Source organism: Takifugu flavidus, chromosome 18 (genome assembly GCF_003711565.1).
Source record: "Takifugu flavidus isolate HTHZ2018 chromosome 18, ASM371156v2, whole genome shotgun sequence".
Classification (NCBI taxonomy): domain Eukaryota; kingdom Metazoa; phylum Chordata; class Actinopteri; order Tetraodontiformes; family Tetraodontidae; genus Takifugu; species Takifugu flavidus.
In genome coordinates, this window is record NC_079537.1 from 11,922,234 (window position 1) to 11,944,053 (window position 21,820).

General features: G+C 49.1%; 3 protein-coding genes across 6 annotated transcripts; 1 reads left to right on the forward strand and 2 right to left on the reverse strand.

Annotated features, from left to right (window-relative positions):
* On the reverse strand, positions 1-8,765 carry foxj1a (forkhead box J1a). Its single transcript, XM_057015586.1, is given in 7 exon segments — positions 1-1,835; positions 2,285-2,559; positions 2,562-2,585; positions 2,588-2,878; positions 3,378-3,629; positions 4,491-4,550; positions 8,638-8,765. Coding segments are annotated over 4 exon segments (1,410 nt in total). The 5' UTR covers positions 2,835-2,878; positions 3,378-3,629; positions 4,491-4,550; positions 8,638-8,765; the 3' UTR covers positions 1-971.
* Positions 5,971-13,661, forward strand: ubald2 (UBA-like domain containing 2). Of its 2 annotated transcripts, none has more exons than XM_057015590.1 (3): positions 5,971-6,216; positions 9,112-9,168; positions 10,616-13,661. In XM_057015590.1, the coding sequence occupies exons 1-3, from the start codon at positions 6,097-6,099 to the stop codon at positions 10,967-10,969; spliced, it is 531 nt and encodes a 176-aa protein (XP_056871570.1). In that variant the 5' UTR covers positions 5,971-6,096; the 3' UTR covers positions 10,970-13,661. The 2 variants fall into 2 exon arrangements, with proteins under 2 accessions (XP_056871570.1, XP_056871571.1); XM_057015591.1 differs by lacking the exon at positions 5,971-6,216 and adding an exon at positions 8,657-8,863.
* Positions 11,503-21,269, reverse strand: LOC130515387 (glutamine-rich protein 2). Of its 3 annotated transcripts, XM_057015579.1 has the most exons (17): positions 21,119-21,154; positions 20,576-20,869; positions 18,758-18,838; positions 18,480-18,557; positions 18,255-18,362; positions 17,122-17,539; positions 16,944-17,029; positions 16,730-16,852; positions 16,566-16,634; positions 16,314-16,472; positions 16,127-16,245; positions 15,962-16,027; positions 15,718-15,819; positions 15,456-15,597; positions 15,218-15,328; positions 15,016-15,152; positions 11,503-14,921 (listed from the first exon to the last, which is right to left on the reverse strand). In XM_057015579.1, the coding sequence occupies exons 1-16, from the start codon at positions 21,131-21,133 to the stop codon at positions 15,120-15,122; spliced, it is 2,004 nt and encodes a 667-aa protein (XP_056871559.1). In that variant the 5' UTR covers positions 21,134-21,154; the 3' UTR covers positions 11,503-14,921; positions 15,016-15,119. The 3 variants fall into 3 exon arrangements, with proteins under 3 accessions (XP_056871559.1, XP_056871557.1, XP_056871558.1); XM_057015577.1 differs by having other exon boundaries at positions 20,576-21,269; XM_057015578.1 differs by having other exon boundaries at positions 15,016-15,135; positions 20,576-21,264.
* Positions 21,270-21,820: the final 551 nt, after the last annotated feature.

The following is a 21,820-nucleotide window of genomic DNA, read 5'->3' on the forward strand; positions in this document are numbered from 1 at the left end:
GGCGGTGAAACATGCTTTTATTGTCAAAGAAAATGCAAAATAAACACAGAAGGGCAAAAGGAAAAGAAAAAAAACGGTGTTTGACTTCACAGAGGAAACGGTGAGGTAAGACGCCATCGACAAGGTCCGTGGGTCTCCTGATGGACGCCCTGCGTCTTCCTCCCGTCAGAGTGAATCCGCACCCCATAATACACAGTCCTGCCAAACTAGAGTGAACTACGGTAACAGACGGCTCATTAACTCCACCTGATATTGAAAAACAGAAGCAATAACCTGCACGCTCGCACCAGCTGGTCAGAGAGCCTGAACGGGGGGGGGGGGGGGGGGGGGGGCGTTGGCACATGGGAGGTCGGCTGTTCATTTACAGCAGCGGGGCCTCTTTAAAACACGCACATTTCCCCGGGTGAAGGTTTCGCCCCCGGCTCTCCGTTTTTATTCCATCTACACGCAAAGATCTCGACGGACGGCTGCAGCACAAAATAAAAGAAAAACACAAGGACAGATTCTGATACGAAGCCTAACAGCGAGATCACTCATCTGAGTTCCAAAAGAAGAGTCGTTAGTAGCAAAAGCCGACTCTAAAAACACGCAGGAACCACTCACTGACCAATCCTCATTTGGCAAATATCACCGCAGTGCTGCTGTCACAGTATTTACAGTCCAACTCCACAGAAAACAGTCGTTTTTCCTGGATTCTGTCCCAACAGGAGGGGCTGGGATCCCCCCGACGCCCACACTGATGCACCTGAAGTCCACCTTCACCTCTCAGCGCCTCCTAACTCACAGCTCTAAACCTTCGTCCCTCCCGCGCTCGTGGCGTCTGTGGTCGGCGCCGTCGCCCGAAGAAGCATCGACACACTAAATATTTCAACATCTGTAAAAGGAAAAATAAAACACCGGAGTCTAAAAAAACAGTCTGATATTCCAGAGTGGCATAAAAGTGTCAGTGTAAAAAGAAGCTGGAGCTATTCCTAAAGGAGGGCGTCGATGCGGCTGCTTGGGTCTCCTAACGAGTCTCCCAGGTCAAACAGCTGGTCCAGGGTGACGCTGGGGCTGCACAGGAAGTCGCCGCGGCACTGCTCGTCCTCCTCCGGCCAGGGGTTCTCCAGGAAGGACGTGGAAAGAAAGGCCTCCTCGTGAAAGTTTGACTCCTCGCTGCTGCTTTCGGTCTTGACGGACACGTGGATGTCCACGATCCCGACGGGACCGTCGGCGGGGGACGCGTGAGTCCCTCGCACGGTGGGGTCCTGCTCCTTCACCATGGGGCCCAGGGGCTCCTCCCCCGCCAGGGCCAGCTCACCACTGAGGGTCAGATCCAGCAGCCCGTCCCAGTCGAAGTGGCCCTTCAGCGGACACATCTCCTTCTGGTCGTCGGCCGGGATCAGCGGGGAGCTGGACCGTCGGGCGGCTTTGGCGGGACCTTTCCTGAGGCCCGGGGGCTGCTTCCTCTTGTGCCGGCCCTTTCCTCTGACCACCGGCCAGGACCCCAACATGGCAGCATCGGCCAGGTGAGGGTCCCAGGTCTGACTGGCACCGGTCGACTCTTCAAACTCCCGGAGGAGCTGCTGGGACTCCGGCGTGATGCGGAATCCACTCTGGACTCCCGTGGGGCTGTAGGAACCCGCGGCCTGAGGCTGGAGGCTGGCGCCGACCCTGTTCTGCAGGGCCGGGGTGATTCGGACCGGCGGCATCCGTCTCTTCTTATAAGTGCCGCTCAGGAGACGCTCGGCGTACTGAGGGTCTATCTTCCAGAAGCCGCCTTTGCCTGGTTCGTCCTTCTGCCGCGGCACCTTGATGAAGCACTTGTTGAGCGACAGGTTGTGTCGAATGGAGTTCTGAAAGCAGAAAAGTCCATTTAGAGATGAACAGAACCTCCAGCAACAGAACCTCAGCGCTACACCTTTGGATATGCACCACCAGGGGGTCATCTTTGCTCCCAGCCTGACGGGAGGCAGGAAGCACAGCCGACATCACATTAATGCACCGTGCCCCCTCCCCACTAAAAGTAGTGCAGTGACCTGACGACCTGTGTTAAATATTAGCCGCCCCGTGCGTAGCCCATAATAACAGAACCCTCTGAAACATCCCAGCCAGGCACTGAAACACGAGCGAGCGGCTAACAGCTTCATCAATCATTCATCCAGCAAAATTACATTTTCCTTGAAATTCCCTGAGCTGGAATGAGATGCTTTCCTGACCCCCCCCAAACACAGCATAGCCCATGAACAAGTGTGTGTGTGTGGGGGGGGGGGGGGGGGAGGAGGAGGGGGGGGGGGTCCTTCACCTGCCAGGTGGGGTCTGCATATCTGTAGTAGCAGAAGTTGTCGGTGATCCACTTGTAGATGCAGGCCAGCGTGATCTTGGTCTTCTTACTGGCCTGCATGGCCATGCAGATGAGTGTGGCGTACGAGTACGGCGGCTTGACGTGGGCGTCGGTCTTGTAGTCCACCTCGCCGTGGCAGTGGCCCCGGGCGCCGATGCAGGCCGCCGCCTGCAGCCTGCTGTAGGCCGCCGCCGTGGGCTTCCCCGGGGTCAGGGGCATCCCCATGGACGCGGGGGTCGCGGCAGCGGCGAGGCCGGGGCGTCGGCGCCTGCGGCGGCGTCGGGTAAACAAGTGCGCGCTGGTGGGGGCGCTGCGGCGCCGTGGCGTCGAGGATGGAGAAGTCCTGCAGCCACTGCAGGCTGGTCAGGCTGTCGTCCAGGCTGATGGAGCCGCCGCCGCTGTCCTCGCCGCGTCTGTCTCGCTCCTCGGTCTGAGCGGCGGCGGCCACCAGCTCCTGCTCCAGCTCCACCGAGCCCTCCGGCCAGTGGTCGGCGCTCGCCAGGGTCAACATCTCTGTCTGGGTCCAACGTGACACCTCCCTGTCTCCGTCTGCTCCTGACGGGACAGAAAATATACACCCGGCTTAAACAAAGCAGGCCAGACAATGACTTCTGTATTCACAAGCAGAGCCGTTGTGGAGCCGTCCAGCCACGACTGACGCCCGGGTGTGGGCCCAAGGCCTCGGGACCAGGTGGAGTATTGGAGGAGAACAATTTAAATCTCTCTCTCTCTTTTTTGAAAATCTTTTATGAAAATTAAAATGTTTAGTTAACCTCGATTGATTTAAAAGAAGTTGATAATTATTTCCATTTGAATTAAATGTTCCGGTGTCAACTTTATTTTAAAGTTTTTTTTAAAAAAAATTAAAATTGACCCTGTTTATCTTAATTAACCCTGCAAAACGAAGAAAAATCGCTCGTTTAAGCAGCCTATAGCTAAAATAAGAAGCTGAGGAAGTTTCCATATAAAATCCTCGTATTGAAGTCGCCTGTCCTCTAAAACTCAGATCTCACACAGACTTATTAACAAGTGCGTGATGCAGTTTTAAACTCACCCTGCTCCGCTGTTCCGCCGTGAAGCACCGAGCTCCGTCGGGCGCTGGCCCTCCGTGTCCGGCCTCAGCTGCACCTGTTACCGGCCCCGGGTCGCAAGGTTCCTGCGGTGCGTGAGGTTCTGCTGCGCGGTTATCAGCGGGCTCGTCCGGGGAGTCAATTTAATACCTGGTGTAGGAGTCTTGCACGGTAACCACAGAAACGAGACACCCCCTCGTAAACAGCTTCCCGCTCCCCCATTGGCCTGCTGGTTTCTATGGAGATGAATTTTTAATCACGCAGGAGCTGCTGAGGTTCTCAAACGTCGGCCTCGACGCGAAGATCCCGGAAAATGGGATTAATTTGAGCACCTAAACGAATATTGCGGTCTAATTTAAGGCTACTTTCGTGAAATAACGCACCGGTTTATTTAAAAAGATCATGATTAAAAACTACAACATTAACACATTTAAGATAAATAAATACAAGCAGTTGACAACATTTCGTTCATCCATTTTACACGATACGTGTTTGGATTTCTTAAAACCAATAATTAACTTCACTATATATACGTTTTAGTAATTTTGGGAGGAGGGAAACAAATTTTTAAATTAAATAAAATAGTGTAATCCAGTGCTTTTGCATAGTGAACACTTTTTAAATATTTATCTTTCAGTAAAGCTGAATATTTGCTCTGCTGTACATAATTATTTCAGGCTCCTCCTCAACGCTATGATAGTGGGCCTGGGTGGGTCCCTGAGGCGTCCCACAAGGACAATTGTGAAGCAATACAAGTGTCTTTGTGTGTCCCCACGTCTCCTCAAAGCTGGAGACTGAGGACAGAACACACATTCGAACGTCTCAAATCTGCTGTGGGGGTCCTGACAGACCACTAAATAAAAAGCTGTTTCCTCTGGAGGTGGAGTAAAAGAGATTATAAAGAATAATTAGGACTTTAGCTCAGCTGTCAAAAGAGTTAAAACGATACAAATTAAAATGTCTCTCATTAGTATTTGTTAAGGTTCCTGACACCGTTTCAGCTGGTCCATAAATCTGGGGGATTGTCACGTTCTTATTATCAGGAAGGAAGGAAGAAGGACACAGAAGAAGCAGAACATTGTGGTATCGTCACCCACCTTCATCACCATCGTCATCATCAACTGATCACCTGCAGCAGAGGTCAAAGGCCAAGCCACCTGTGAGAAAACAGAGCTTTGAGTGTCACAAAGTTTGCTCAGAATTCAAGTTCTATCTTTTCAAAACCATTGTCTTTAGCTTGAATCTCTTTTTAAAAATAAATAGAACTTAAATCGCTGTATGTAATAAAACATTATCTTAATTCGGAACCATAAGCACGGCCGTGAGGCACGTCGTTTAAAAAATATACCCCTTTGATGTAGATCCTGAACCTTCAGAACGCGTTGACGCTTTCAGCCGTTAACTGGCGTTTAAACGGTTTAAAGTCGCGACGCACGAGGGCGACAAATACCAAGAAATGAGACACGACGGCGAGTTTCTGCCGTGGAAAAACACCGACGAGCACAAATGGCTTTAAACATTAACCTTCTCTTCAGTGCACAACAACAACAACTGAAATTTGTCACCGAGAGATAAATTATTAACGTTTTATTTGATGATTTCGTTTTCACAATGGATGCAGTTTAGTTAAAGCTTCGGCAGCTTTTCCCCAAGTGTGAATAATTTAAATAGTCGCAGAGTTTTACTGGAACCGAGTGGATTGTCCGATTATTGGATGGCGTGTATTTAATTTATGTGTCGAAATCTGCTTCATATGTCGGGAACCGCGTTGGGATTATTATTGAGAAAAGGCGGTGTGGAATTGTCAGAGTAATGATCTCCAATATTAAAATGGTCCTCATCGGTGAAACAGACTTTAATCTATCATCACGCATGAAATATTCAGGACATAAACACAAAGAAAGCTGAATAGAATTAGTGTTCTAGCACGAGAACCACGCAGCATATGTTCTAGATTTTTTTCCGCTGAAATCTTAATTTATCTCCCTAAAACAAACCTTTTAGATAAAAACAGCACATCTAGATATAGTTCATTTCAGTAGATTGAAACAAAGTTTTACTCTCCGTGTATTTATTTTGGCAGTAGGGTTGAAGACAACCAATGTCTCACCAATTTCATTACGATGTTTTGATGTTTTGAGCCAATACTCAATACAGCCAATGCTGTAATCATCCATTTTCTGAAGCGTGTTTTTTTTAACTGCCCCGTAAAAATTGTTTACAAACACGACTTTGTAAATATAATTACAATGTATGAAATATATTAAATATCTCAGCTGTGACAAGAAGCTGCCAATTATCCGCGGAGCTCCTCTAACCTCCAATAGGAAGCGCTCTTATTTGTGTAACGGCCACAAATAGAAGCGCTTGATTACACATCGGGATGAACGCCGAAGGCGGAGTGATATCGGCGCCTCGAGCCGCTCACCGCAAGTGTTCCAGACCAGTGAAACAAACGCCAGGGCTGATTTTTAAACCTTTCAGGATATTAACCAATCAGCAGCCGAGTCGTACAATGTTGCGTAGCGCTCGTCCAATCAGCGGCGACCTACGCTTTGTTGTTAGTGATGACATAAAAATATTATTGTTGCTGCTGAAGCGCTGCGGAGGAGACTCGGGACGCACTCGGTCCGAAGCAACATTCTCACTTTGTTGGTTTCGTTTTCGGCTTGGAAACGACTGCGCGTCGAGTAGAAAGCGGTCATGTCGGTGAACATGGACGAACTTCGGCATCAGGTCATGATCAACCAGTTTGTTTTGACGGCCGGTTGCGCCGCAGATCAAGCGAAGCAGCTCCTCCAAGCGGCCCACTGGCAGTTCGAGGTAGGTGGCGAGGCGGCGGCGTTTGCGCCTCTTCCTCCACTGTCCGGGCGAGGGGTCGTTGTCTGGGTTGTGTTCGTGCTCTGAGCGCATTCGAACAGATTTTCTCTGACTTTGGAGTTTTTTGGCGTCCGGTCTCGCAGCCATGCGCTCGTCGGGGCTAACGCGAGCTAAGCTAACAGCAGTGAGGACGTGGTGTTCCCCTCAATGGCTGTTTTGTTTACATTCTCCTCAGGAATCCACGGTGTCATTCCCAGGCTAATTGTCGCTAGCCCCCGTCTCTGCGAGGACAGTCTGCACCCATAAAAGTTTATGGTTGCCCAACATGGGCGGCTGAGTTACAGTTTAACGCCCTTCATTGACAACAAACAGCGTGTGGACGCGGAGAGCTGAATCACACCGATGCCATCTTGTCCAGACGTGGCCCGTTTAGGGGAACTAACAACACGATCATGCTTTACTCACAGGTGATAAGGCACGGCTCAAAGCCAGAAGAGATAAGAGAAACACCAACAAACGCTTCCTCCTACTTCCTTCATGAATGGAAGCGTATTTAGGTGAGATAAACCACCCATCTGTGGGGCTAAGGGCCTCCACGAAGAGCTCCTGGCACCAGAGATCCAGGGGTGAAAAGGACTTCTGGTGGTTCTCTTGTGGCCACAGCCGGGCCAAAGCCGGGCCAGGTGGTTCACACGGAACAAGGATTGCTGGGATTGACTTCATCCTGTTAAGGCAGGAGTCTGGCTGAATGTGAGATGGCTGCAAGTTGGTTCACTTTAAGTGTTTCCACATCTCACAACTACTGCATTTCAAATGCCCCCAACCCCGTTTTGATTATTATCATCTCAAGTTCTTTTTTTTTTTTTAAAAACAACAACAAACAAACTATGGTTTCTGTTGCCTCTCTCGTGTTCAAACAATGAACCGCATAAAGGGAGAACGTGTTGGGTAACTAAGGTATCTGGAGACTATTGTGCTGCTGCAGTGAGTCACTGTTCCCTCACCTGGGCTGCAGAACACTGCAGAACCATTGACGGAGGCAAACTGGTAGAACCGCAACGCTAAGCTGTGCCTGGTACGAAGGTGTCAATCTTCTACCAGCTTGTGAGGCGCTCGGCCGTGTCCTCTCCCCCTTTGACATTTATCTGTATTCTTATCACGTCCTCAAGATATTTGCACACAAACAAACAGTCTATACAGTTTAGATAGGAACGTAATGTAATGTAAAGGAATTTGCAGATGATCTGGGAGACGCACCTGTGGTGACGCCACCGTGTGTGAATAATTTAGGTTTTACTGTCACACGGCAACAAGGCTGCAGGATTTCAAACGAGCACCATTTGAGACGCCGATGGAGTTTTCAGTAAATAACTTAATCACATCAGTGACTCATTGGAGCTCAGATTTGGAGCATAAAGAGCTCTTGTGTGTGTTGGCTTCCGTCTGTCAGAGGACTCGCAGTAAACAAGTTATTTATTTACTTCGGTATCATAACTCTGGCCTGGTTTTATTTTCCACTTGTGCCAAAAGCGTTTCCTGTCCCAACGCACGAAAGTCGAGTTGCTATTTAAATACTGCCGGATTAAAAACGCACCCAGAAATTCAGGGTTCGACTTCTGCACTCCCAAAAATCCACCCCGGGGCTCCGCGACCCCGGCTCAGAGGCCGACAGTTGTAGGTTTCGCTCTCAACTTTCCTCCCGTGCGTTCGCGCGTTGGCAGGAAACCCGAGGTGACCGCTAACAGACGGTTCACACACCGATGGCGGCGTGGACGCGGCGGGGCTGCGCGTAACAACAGCCGAGTGTTTCGCCGCTTTGATATGTGCAGCACGTTGTACGGCGCACATTCCTGCACCGCCGCTGCTGTTGTCAAACAACCGCACGGTGGGGGTGGGGCGGGGGCCGCGCTCGAGCATGCAGGGGGGGTTGATGCTTTCATTCAAGTGTTGGAAAGGAAGAGGCCCCCAGTGCGGAGGAAGTGGAGGCTACGGCGAGCAGAAAGAAGCGTGTAAATATCCTGAACGCTGCGTTGATGTGACGAGACGACGCCGCTCTTCTGGGGCGAAGCGTTTCTCCTGCGGACGCACAGATAACGGAGGCGTCACCGTTCGCTCCGTTGGCTCATTCACCGGGGCGCCGACCGCCGTGTGTTTGAAAACAGGAAACACCCGAGAGGAAATGACTTATGAAACGTCCTTCGGACAAGCGGGATTGTTGTAATCGAATTAAATCCGCATACTCGCGCAGTGGGACGGTTAAATGATTCGGAGCGTAAACAATGACATCACCCTCCTCGTTTCCTGTCACCGTTAACATGAATCACGCTGTTGTTGTTGAGGACGGCCGCCTTATCGGCCTCTCTGAGGTCACCGGGGTCCTTTTGTCTTCACAACAGACGAGAACAATGCGAGACGTCGACTCACTTCCTTATTTTCCCTGGAACGAGCTGTTGACATTTTTCCTGTGTTCGCACACGGGCCGCCCGATCCCGAGCTGTGTCCGCTTCGTAACGGAGGAAGCTGGATCAACGGGGAAGCCCGGACACATGGACAAATGCGGGGTCATTTAAACTGCTAATGAAAGAGATTTAACTGAGACGGTGATTCAGCAGGTGTGATGACGAGTCCCACTTTAATTGGCTGTTGTCAGGTCAGTGAAGGAAATTAAGGGGGCTTCGGCGAAACGGCAGGAAAATAGCAGCAGCACGTGGTTACGGTGACTTTGCTGAGGGTTAAAGTGGCCTCGCTGCCAGGAGCTTATCTGAAACAGCTTTTCTGTGGTCTTCAGACCCTGGAGATAATGGTTTTAACCCTGAGCTCATGTGACTGCTGGTGTTGGCTGACCTGTGAGCTGATAGTGATGGGATGTCTCTTTTCTCTCTCTCTCCCTCTCTGCAGACGGCCTTAAGCTCCTTCTTTCAGGAGACCAACATCCCCGGCCACCATCACCAGATGGTAAGTCGACCTGAAGCACGCGTGGTCGAGCGGCAGCTTTTGGTCCAGTGAGCTTCTGGACAGAGATGCCACAGACTCCTTTTGAAATCAATAGTGGAGTCAAAAAACCACATATAGAGAGATGGAAGAATAGAATAAAATAGAACTTAAGAAGAATAATCAGGATGTTTTCATGGAACCCAGAAATTGATCAGGCTTTCACGTTCTGTCCTTAGTAAACTTGAGGCCTAATTCTGGCCTCCAGACTTCACATCACAGAAGGTGTGTGTGTGTCTGTGTGTGTGTAAGAGGGAGAGAGATCGGGGTTATAAGGAAGGGTGTGCTCGGCCATAATTGCTGTTTAATCTGCAACACTGTCATTACCTGCTTCATGTGGAGGCCTCACCTGACAGGAGTGTGTTTGAGCGAATTAACTGATTATTGTGTTGCGTATCCTGGGATTCTTTGTAGGCAGAAACTCCAGGATCTTCAGCCGTGTTGCTTCTTGTATGAAGCTGTTGTGGCAGTTGAGGTGTACACTGGAGGGGTGTGTCCCGATGAAGCTAACAACAGCGTGAGACACCTCGCGCTGTTGTTAGCTAATTAGCTTAGTTACTGTGCAGATTGGTGACATCACAGGGTGACATCTGTGGATCGACTGTGCTCCTCCAGAGTCAGAGCTGGTCCCCGTTAACAACAGAAGCCCTGATGTGAACGAGTTTCTCTACGTACGAGCTTAAATATTGACAGAACCAGTCCCGGGGGCTCGTTGACTGTTGGCTCTGAATGCATGAGGGTCACGTGTGTGACGGGAGTACCGGTGTGTGTTTGCGTTCCACGACACTGATCCACACGTGAGCGGAGTTGTGACAGTTGACGGTGTACACACAGACTCAAACGGGAAAAACGAGCACTGTTATCGCGTTCACAACAATAACACAGGATTCACCTTTCAAGACACTAATAATGGTAGTAATAACTCTGAGTGACCTCTTCCTAGAAGCCCATAAACATGTGTGTGTGTGGGTGTGTGTGTGTGTTGTAAATACTTGAATCATTCCTGCTGGACAGCTGAGGGAACACACCTCTATTTCTGTCTGCTACTTGATCTCTGTGCACGAGGACTTTTGCCATTTACCCGCCAGTCGCGTCCTGCCAGAACACCTGTGAGCAGATGACTTAGAATTTAATGTACACAAGTAAGAGCGAGCTGTTTTAAAATAACAACTGGAGTCTGCAGGCTTCATCCAGCAGAAGTGTCTCAAGATGTCGGGACCGAGACGTTGGGCGCATGGTCGCAGTGCCTTTGGGCAAACCTGGATGTGAACCCCGGCACTTGCGTTGGGTTTCTGAGTGGAGAATGTTCTGGTGTTGCCGTCCTGTAGCAGCTCAACAGACTTCCAGAACCTGTTTTTATTTTTTTTATAACAGATTTTGACTTGTCCTTGTGCTCGCCTCCCCTCCCCAGATGTGCACTCCCAGAAACACTCCCGCCACGCCGCCCAACTTCCCGGACGCCATCACCATGTTCTCCAAGCTGAGGGCATCAGACTGCAGCTCCGGCACGGCCACGGGCCCCTCGCAGGTGTCTATGGCCTGCTCGCCCCCGACCCCCTCCTCCACATCGGGTTTTGGTTCCTTCTGGGCTTCCTCTCCACCCAACCACCAGCCCGCCTGGCTCCCCCCATCATCACCCACCAGCCATCACATGCACCAACACTTCCACCACCACATGCAACAGACTCCCATGTGGCCCCCCGTGTCTCAGTCCGGCAGCTCTCAGCAGCCCCACGTTGTGTCGGCGCTCCAGGGCCAGAGATGAGACTCAGCTGGGGGGAGGGGGGGTCCAGGATGGTGGGCTGGGTCCGGTGTAGAGGAGTAAATCTGGTGTGTGTGTGTGTGTGGGGGGGGGGGGGGTCGTTCTCGTTCTTTCTAAAGTCAACATGAACAGTTTTTCTCTGAGGAGACTTTTGCATCTCTGAGTGAAGAACGCAAGTTCACACGCGACAGACTTCAGAGTCTCTAAAAAACTGCTTCATCATCGTCGCCCCGATCGCTCCGGGGGGAGGAGTCACGCCATCCGCCCCAGAAACGCTCGCAGGCTCCACGGATAATGTGGGTGGAAGTCAGCAATAACAGATAACGGGCGACGGCTTCGCCGGGGATCGTGGACGCACCTCGGCGCCGTGGCCTTAAGGTGGAGTTTGATTGGCAGCCACAAAAACAAGCTCCTCCCACTGGAACTCCAAAGCTCCGCGTCGACACTAATCTGAGATCCGAGCGTCGGAAAAACAACAAATGACACTTTCTGCTCGTCTGAACGTTGAATCAAAATCGAAATTTTCTGTCTGCTGATTTTTTTTTTTATTCTCTCTTTTATTAGTTTTGTATTTTGTTATAAAACGGTGTTTCTGCTGTAACTCAGGAAACAGGTTCAATATCACAACGCAGTGTTTTTCTGTTTTTGTTGGGGGCGTCTGAGGATTCTAGGAAGTGCTGGAAAGGAGCCGATGGTTTGACGGGAGAATGGGTTGATGTGCGGCGGCTGGATTAAGTTGCTGGATTATGGCGACGTTTTTGTGACCGTCTCCCACCGCCTGGAGGAGACGGTCCGGGATGTAGAATACGGATGATTCTGCGGGTGACGGAGCCGGAATTGAGTGGGATTCCTCCGGTTCAAGTCGGAAGCAGTTAAAGCAAAGGTTAACCTCCACGTTCCCCTTATTGGTTCCGTCGCGGCTGTGGAACAGACGTTCCGAGTTGAGAGAGGCGTAATCGGAGGAGTCGCGTCGTCCACGTCGCCCATTTTTGACTCTGACTGTTAAATTCGAAAGGCGGTCATCCGATTGTTCTCCTCGTTGTGGTTCCAGCCAATCACAGCACAGGAGGCTGAGGAACAAAGACGACCGTTCTAATCCCGCTGGTTTCTCAGTGGATTCCAGGGTCTGACGATGGGGGCGGAGCTACTTCCGGTGTAGTTTGAGGCCATTTTTTTTGTGGATCAATCGACAGGGCGCACGTTAATCGGGTGCTTCATTTTTTACAGTTGTTAGCAGTGTGGGGGGGGCGACTCAGTGATTTTCCACACAACCATCCAGACACTCAACACTCCTACCTCCGTCGGTCTGACTGGGAGAGGCCCCTGGCGCGAATGTATTCTCTGCTGCAGACACGGACAAGATCAGACGGTTCAAACAAGTTCAAACTGCTGCAGGAGGATCCGCAGCAGAGCCCCGCGTCTGCCCCGATACCGATACCGATCCGCACAAACCTCAGATCGGACCTCGCTCGCGTCGCCGAAGGTGTCGTCGTGTCGCGGCGTGACTGAAACGGCAACTTCACGAGAACAATGTCGACGTCGGGGGCGACAGGAGGCAGACAACAGGTTTTTACAGCGTCAAACAGACAATCGGCTGTTCCTGTGTGATGTCTTTTTCACACTCGCTCACTTTAATCGTGCGTGAGACGTGCGCACTCTGACTCCCCGGCAGATTTGTTGTTAAAGTGATAACGAGGTTCCGGCGAGCTGGGCAGATTGTGACAAAATCTAATACGAGGATGAAAATAAAAATCCATCTGTTCACAGAGAAAACAAGTCTTTTCTGCTGGTAGTCAAAGGAACATGCTGTAGTTTATGCAATACCAATAACATGTACACTCACTTTTTTATATATCGGAATATGTTTCTGTTGGGTTTTCCTTTCTTTTTGCACAGTATGAGAGTCGCAAAGCTTCAGTTGTCCTGGCTGTTTCAGTATTGATTTCAAAAGTGCCTAACGTCCCACTGCGACGCTCTCCGTCATCGTCTGCACAGCAGCGCGGCGGCGAGAACGCCCGCGGTCCGGTCAGCACCTCTGTTCTGGTACCAGGACCCACGAGAGCTTGAGCAACATTAACCCATAATGATGGAAGATGAATAGAAGCTGCAGATCGTCACATTTGATTAAAAGTAGCAGCAGTTTTACTTTTTAGAAAAGGACATCGAGTATTTAAATGTCTGATGATCATTTACAAAGAGTTGGCTCTTTTTTTTCTTTTCTGTACTACCTCCAGTGGTGGAAAACATCTTTACTCAAGAAATGTACTTGAGCACAATTTCTAGAACTCTGCTCCCTTGATGTTTGTATTGTGCTACATGTTGGGTTGAAGGTAGAAAATCTGATTCTCTGACCATAATTTCAGACAGCGTTCAGTTCAACAGGCGTTTCCAGAGTTCGATGAATCCAAAAGGGGTGTTTATGTTGCTGCCCTGCCTGCTCCACTCAGTGATGGACCCATCGTTCATTTAGGGTCACTTCATGTCTCGGACACGCTGCTGGCCCTCAGACCACGGCGGCGTTTTCGTTACCACCGCTTCATTTTGTCTCACCGAGTGGTTGGTGGTGTTTTCTCCCCCAGAATTTCACTTTGTTCTAATCCGTGGCTCTTTTTTTATAGTTTTCTGAAGTACTTTGTGTTCATTTCCACTGTTGCAATTTGTATTTATATGTTTAATAAAAGAAGGTATGATCTGCTGCCTGCTGTTGATCCTTACAGCTGAACGTGGAGTTCCCACAGACGGCGCCATGAGGCTGGAGATGTTGGGAAGATGTGGACGAAGCAAAAGAGCAAACTGGGCCGGTGTTGTCCAGCTGCTGAGGTCTCAGCCGGACGGACAGTAAAGGGAGGTTAACGTGCGCTGAGTGTTCACTGCTGCTATTCAGCACGGAACACAACACAGTTGTAGAGAAACTTCACATGAGATTAAAGAAAGCGAAACAATCTTTCAGTCTCTCCATTTCCTGCACGTCATAAAGTGTCCTGGTCTTGATCATCACGCTCACATGTGTCAGAGTCGGTGCCCCAACAATGCGTTTTACTACAGACTGACTCAAAAAGCTGCCCGGACCGTTGAGCTGCACAGGAATCTGAAACTGTCAGGCAGATGAGATGAAAGCGTCTATAACAGGATGCAGCCCAATTTGGTGTACACTAACCCACCTCCTCAGTCCCGCTTTCATCTTTACTCATCAACGGGTCTTTCCTGCCCTCAGCCTGAAGTTCTGTGAACAGGATGTGCACTTCCCCTGTGAGTTCTGACGAGTTCCGCTTCGTGATGCAACGTCGGACTCTTCACCTCCCGCCACAGTGCTGACAGTTAAAGGAAACAGCTCACAGGCTTTTGAAGGACTGGATGTCTCCGTCCACAGACAGATACAGTCAAGTGTTTTGTAATGAAAGGAGGAACTGTTGGCCTCTGTGACACCAAGGCTGCACCGATGTGTGTTTCATAACAGAACTCCTCCGAGACTCCTCCTTCCTCTGTGTGGAAAGTGTTTACATATGGGAACTATTTGGTAATAGCAGCAGGAAACAGAGTTCTGAGGCTGGTTAGTGCCCATCTGAGAAGGAAGCCACTGACATATTTGCCCCACTCATGAACAGATGTGTTCAGCTCTTTTACACCAGATTACACAGCGACAACTACCTGTAATGGCCACATTTCCTCTCAGAGACTAATAGGGAACATTCTCTTGGGTGATAAGAAGCGATGGAATTTAAATGGATTTTATTTTCAATATCTATTTCTGATGGGGCGTTAACAGAGTGAACTGAAACATGTTACCTTCTGAGCTGAAATAAAAACAGTGTGGTGCTCACGAGCGCCCCCTACAGGTCCGGAGGCTCGTCGGGCTGAGTCTTTATCTCAGCGTCTGCAGCAGCCTGAGTGAAGGAGGTGTGAGAGGTGCAGCCCAGAGCTGAGACAGGCCAGTCCCTGCTGGAGCTGCTCGAGGCTGGACAGAAGGGGGAGGGCTGTCAGTCTCAGATGGTTGAGGCTGGTCGTGAGGAAAAGAACCGGGGATTCCTATGAATGGCTGGTTGACTCACCTGAGTGGCTGCACCGAGCACTTTTGGCACTGTGGGGGTGCTGAGCCGGAACCCCCTGTGCCATCTCTGGAGGTGAGGCGGGTTTTCTGTGCATTACTTTGTCTTTAGTTCTGCACAAACCTGCAGCCATTAAAGTGCTGAAGATTAACAACAGAGGTTAAGGTTCTATTTGAGTACATCGGTTGGAATACATCACATTTACCGTCTTTGGTGGAGATTGTTGGTAGCCTATTTCTGTGTTCCTCACTGATGGTGCACTCAGGCGGCCTTTGTAAATGTGCCCGTCGAGGCCGACGATGTCAACCTCCTCCGACTGGCGTCAATACACACAAAATACAGTTTTCACCAATTATTTAATAACAGATAAATGAGTCAGAGTCACGCTGTTCTAATATGCGGACTTTATTATCAGAATCAAAGTTGGAGGGACGGCATCAGACCTGAACCATGAGGTCAACCTCGGCGTGTGCGCAGTGCTTCGCAGGCTGCCGACGCTGACTGGCCGAGTTCACCGTGTGGCTGCCGCCACAGTTCCGTGACACGGTCATGTGGCTGTAGTCGGCGAGCCCGGCGAAGCGCTCGCTGCCCATCACACGGTGAGGAGAGAGGAAAGAGTAATCTGTAACTGTTGGGGCCTCGTCTTAGGGCTTTTTCTGGGGCGCTTGCGCCACCTGCTGGTAGTCACAGGTCACAGGATCTCACCTCCTGTAATGCTGCCGAAACTGCTCCAGGGCGTAAACGGTAAAAGGCCTGATGGGCTTGTGTGCAGGGAAGCCAGGAGTGGAAGGCAGCCGCATTAAGTGCCTTTAACGTGCCAAAGAAAAGAAATGAGTGCACAAAACGAAGAAAAATAAATACACAGAGTAGCATCATGAACTTCCTGTACGTGCCCAGTGCTCAAATCTAATCAACATATTAAATATTCACAGTTGTGATGCTGACTCACTGTGTGTGCGTATACTTGACAATGGGTCGGTCACAGGAGAGGCAGTTAAATCTGTCCACCAGCTGTCTGGAATCAACACAAATACCACTTTTGTACAGCTGTTCATTTCCCAGCCAGCGCTGTGTGGACACCAAAAGGGACCTTTCCCTCCATGTCGAAACGTACTTTCTTAACGCAGCAGCATCGTCGCTCTCCAGACCTTCCTGAGGCTGCAGCTTCTCGTTGATGTTCTTCCATCGGTTCTCCAGCTGCTTCTTCACTGAGTCCAGCTCAATCCTGTTCAGCTACGGAGGCGTCAGAGGTCAACACCTCTGAGTCGCGGTTCACACTCTCACGTCTGAACACTATTTACCTTAGAGTCCATCTCAGCGGAGAGCCTGGCGATGACCCTGTGCCAGTCCTGCTCCTGGCCTGCCACCTTGTTCAGAAGCTCCTTTAACATGGTGCTCAGCTGCTCAGAATCCAACTGCAGGTGACTGACTTTGCTCTCCAGGGCAGATTTTTCTGCTTTCTGAAGAAGAAGCAGGAGGCGGAGAAGAAACTTACATCCTCCCTGATACATGTCTGCACTCTTCTATGAATGAAAGTAGAAGAAGCCCCTCACAATTTCCCTGTCCACCATCTGTTTGTCTGCCTTCTTTTCCTCAAGTTCTTCCAGTGTCTTCAACAATTCCTGTAAAAGAAAAGCGTGTCATCACCATTTATCTTGGCAAACTCCACAAAGGAGCAACGTGGGGAGATGCTGACAGCGGTTCGTCCACCCTGTACCTGAATGTGAGTCTGTTTCTCTCTGTTCTCCTCCTGCAGATTTCTGTTGCACTCGTGAAGTTTCTCACACTCAGCTCGAAGGTGCAGGAATGCTGCCTGCACGTCGTTGACCAGTTGCATGTTCTGAGGAGGTCACACCAATAAAGATTAAAATATGAACAGGCGGTGGTGTCCAAATGTTCCATATCCTCCCAGCTACAACGCATGCCGACACCTTTTCTTGATCACTGCTCAGGTTCTCTATTAAAGATTTCTGCTGGCTCAGTTGATTCATCAGGTTATTTGATGAATCCTGAAATTCTAGATGAACAACACAACATCAAATCATCAACATAGATGAGGACAGTGTTGATTGTAAATGTAGCTCTTACAGAACGGTTACAAGGTGCTACCTTTGTTAGTGATGAGCTCTGTGACGTGTGTCAGCTGTGACTGGTCCAATTTTCCTTCTTCCAGTTCCACAACACGAGCTTGCAGTTTGCTGAACTTCTCCCTTAGTTTGCTGATGTCCCTCAGCGCTTCCACGGCCTCCAGGTAACGCTCCGGGCCTCCGGTTACCCCCAGCAGATCCAACCCTGGAGGCTGCTGCTCTGCTGTCGTCTGCTGCAGAGGTTCTGACTGGTCTGCAGGAGCGTCTAAAGCTTCTGCAGCCACCGTCGTTTCCTGGAGAATCAATGTCTCTCCAGAGGCTTCTGCAGAAGAAGAGGCAGCTGGTGAGCTGCTCCGAGGAGGAGTCGTCTTCAAGGCGCTGACATTTCTGCTGAACGCTTTGTTTTTGGGAGGATCAACAGCTTCAGAGATTAGAGGCTCCTGTAAAAGAGACACGTTCTGGGTGGATTAATACAGTTTGACTGTCTCTTGATATTTCTCAGGGAATGGATAGTTAGAAAGTAACACAAGTGAGCTTTTTTCTTATCAAAATAGAAAAGATCAGCTATAATAGGCTTTATATAAAAATCTGAATTGAATTGCTGACAGCAAATGTTCAGATTTGTGAAAAAATAAATATGGTTTGCATGTGCCTTTATGATTTATCTGAGACAGACAGGTTATTTAGAGGAAATGATATCCTTTAAATGCTCTTGTATACAAATTACAACATATTTCATGAATTACAAATGACATGTTTACTGCACAAAACTTTAAAGCGGAGATGGAGACCAGTTAACTGAGGAAAGGGATGAATAATTGTCTATTTAATCAGAATTTACATTCAATCCTGGTGTAGAAACAGGTGCCATCGCCCCCTGCTGGTCACGATCAAGAAATGCCATTTCTTTCCTGTCCTGAACATTATTGAGCGTCTAAGTCGATTTAATAAGCATCTAACAGCAAACCACCATTATATGAGTGATCTAAACCAGCCGGTAATAAGGACTCGTACCTAACACTTCATCTCTGGACGTGTTTGAGCATCATGGCACCAACTAACTGCAGGATTTTCACGAGCGCGTGCGTGAGTATGGTTCTGAGACAGAGTGTGAACCTGTTCCACCAGCAGTGCTGAGGTCCATCCTCATCTTACCTGCTGCAGGTTTTCACTGAGCAGAGCTGACTGCATGTCCTCCCAGGTCACGCACTGACCCAGCTGCTCCGCTTTGGGGCACCTCTGGACCACGCGGGCCAGCGACCTCTGTCCCAGCGGCCACAAAACACAACACACACGACTGTGGAAGCCAGGCAACTGTAACAGGGCTTTAACTCGTGGAACAGGAAAATAAAACACATGCAGGTGTAACTTCAAACTCACCACAGTTTCCTCCAGCGTGTCCACACGCAGGCAGCACTTCTCTGCAGCAGACGCCTCCTCTGCCTGCACTTCTGCCATCTGGACAGGCAAGAAGAGAAGGTTTTTATCAGTTTTAATAGCCTTTAAGGGCTCCCAATGAACCAGATTCTTTATTCAAAATGAGCTCCGTGTTGCAGGAAGTGGTGAATGCAAAATTAGCCTCAACAGAGCCAGAAATGTTTCATTTCCCTTTTATCCAATTAAAGGTTTTGCAGACTTAAAAAAAGAGAAAGTTTCACCTTTTGCTGATGGTGAAGCTGCTTCATTTCTTCCTTCAGACTTTCACTTTGGTCTTGGAGATGCTGGAGGAGGTTCAAGGCCTACAACAACACACAACTGATCTGACTGATCTGGGAACACGGATGTTCTCACGGATCGGAGAGAGAGTTACGCTAAAGCCGAAAGAATGTTTCGTGTTTACAGCTGAGAAATAATCCCGGCCTCAACCAGGTCACCTAAACTTCCCGTGACCTCTTTGAGGTCCTGGCAGAGCAAACAACTTGAATTTGTGCTTTGAAAATTAGGATGCTTGTGTGTGTGTGTGTGTGTGTGTGTGTGTGTGTGTGTGTGTGTGTGTGTGTGTGTGTGTGTGTGTGTGTGTGTGTGTGTGTGTGCCGAAACAAAGGACATTCCTGAGCCGTTTCTGAGCTGCTGTTTAACTTGCGTCGAATGTGTCCGGGCATGAAATGATGCAGCGACGAGCAGCGCCCCCCCACAGCTCCTCAATGACTAACAGATGGTTAATGAGTGAAATCACACCCTCCACTCACACCTGTGGGTTCATCTGGACCAGTTCGTTTTTATTACTGATAAAAAAGTTATTATATAAGATATTATTTCCTTGGTTAGGAAACAACAGCAGCTCTCTCGTTATAAAGTGGATGATGGATAAAGCCCTAAATATTTAGTCAGTTCAGCCGAGATTCCGTTAAAAGTTTAAAAGGACGCTCTCAGAGTTACAGCATGGAAATAGTTTTATCTCTCGTTAGATAATAAGTTCAGCTCCGATGAAAATGGGGACAGAGTAGAACCCATCCATCAGACAAACAGAACCAGAACAAACTTGAATGTTAGCCATTAACTGGATCCAATTGTTGTGGCACTTTGCCCCTTTAAAAAGTTAATAAGTGGACAATGAACCTCTGACGTGTGTCATGCGTCCAACTGTGTCCCGACAGCCTCCGAGGGACGGACAGCCCAGGTCACCTGATCAAAGCTAAGCGTGGTTAGACTGCAGGATGTTCCAGGTGACCCCAGTGATGCCCGCAGCAGGCATGAATGATTCACATGCTCTCCTGAAAGACACAGCATCACCTGCACCTGCCCGATGTCCTACTTTTCACCTGAGGGCCATTGATCGCCTGACAACCAGAGTCATCTCTGCATGGGACTAATTAACCCTGACCCGGCCCAGAGCTGAGATCGGGAGCAACATGGCAGTTTAGTCAATAAACACCTGCCTCTTAGACGCTATCAGATCTCATCCACCCATCTGATACGTTCAGTAGCTTAAATTAAAGACTGCTATTCACCTCTTCCTGGGAGTCTGAGTTGTTGTAAATGACCTGACAGAAACTTGAATAGACACGCAGAGGTCATTTGAGATGTCAGGGTGGCGCCCGTCTCCTTTTGTCCTCCGCTCTGTCAGCAACGGCTTAAACACACCGCTGAAATGCTCGCCGCCGCCCGCCAGAAAAGAATAAGAATACACTGCTAGGCCAGACTCAGGGGCCCCTTTCAATCTGATACTGAAGTAAATGTCATTCATCCAGGACAGATTCATTAAAAATGCGGTGCCAGATAAGTCAAATTAGGAGGTAGTATAAATTCCTAGATAGAAATCCGATGTTGTCTGAAAAAATTAAAACCCCGGTTGTGATTGAAAGGGCCAATTTCACTGTGACCGCCCCAAACCTTAGAATAGGGCTTTTACCGCTCCTCTAGGTTTAAAACAGAGGGATTAGAAAAACACTGCATGGCTTAATATCCATTATATTAGTTTGTAGACTTGATGGGATCATGGAGGGACTGTTAAACGGACGGATGTCTCCTCTCACCTTGGACACGTCCTCCTCACAGCTCTGGACACGGGGCAGGAGGCTCATCTGGAGGTCCGCTGCTCGGCCGGAGGATGAAGAAACCTCTATCCCCTCCTGCTGCTCGGTGCCGGGCTGGACCTCATCATTGCACCGGCCTGGCCCTGCCTGGCGGCCCGTCACCTCCACCAGAGCATCGGGCTGCCCGTCGCCGGGAGCGGGGCTCCTCCACCGGATCTTGACCTGCTGGATGTCCAGCTGCTTCAGGACGGCGTGCAGGAGGGCGTGCAGGGCGCTGAAGTTGACAGCTCCCACCTGAGGAGTGCCGATGGATACATTTAACAGGTCATATAAGCTGATGTCGTCCGACATTCTGCTTCTATGGGTGAAATCAGCATTAATTTACAGTTAAGCTAACCTCAGCTAACCTCTGAAAACTGAGCCTCGCATACTGTACACACTCCAGCTAACAAACTGTCTAGCTCAGCAGTAAAGGTTTACAGGAATAAAAATAGTTTTCGCATTTTTGTTGACTAAGTAATGAAGGTAGGACGGCAACCCCACCGGTGGATGTAACATCGAGGGTTGGAAGTTTTAAAAAAAAGATAGAAAAGCAGCGTCATACCTCACGGATTTACCGGGAAACTGAAGACTCGCATTCAAAATAAGACGTTTACTGAACTCGAATCCAAAGTAAACAACTTCCGTTTTAGTAAAAGCTTTATAAAACGCAACATAATAAATTATGTGCATATTTTTGTACACTCTTTCATATTTCTCTAGAGTAAAACCCGATATTTTCTGGTTTTTAAAAGCGTCAAGGATCACGTGACCGGATGTAGTATTCCTCACGAGCCGGCACTTCACGAGACTTCGCTTCCCGGATTCCCACATTGGAGTAAACTGAGCGTTAACGGTCACTAGGCAACCAGTGGCAACCATGCTGCGTTCACGGACAAAATATACGTGTTTTTCCCCTTCTATAACAATTCAAACAACTTGTAAACTATTATTTACCGTTTATTAATAACAACAATAATAATAGTGCATGTGTGTACCGACTTTAATAATGAATGCGAGTTATAAGTATTCGTTACTGCACAGATCATATTTGCTGTGGTTTTATCTTTCTAGTTTATTAATATGGCTTTTTGTGTCACACACCTCAGTACGTGTCTAAATCTGTGGATGTTTTTAGACATTTTAATCAATATCTCACAATCTTGATCAGGTGACAGCTCTTGTCCAAGTAAAAGGAACGTTTTA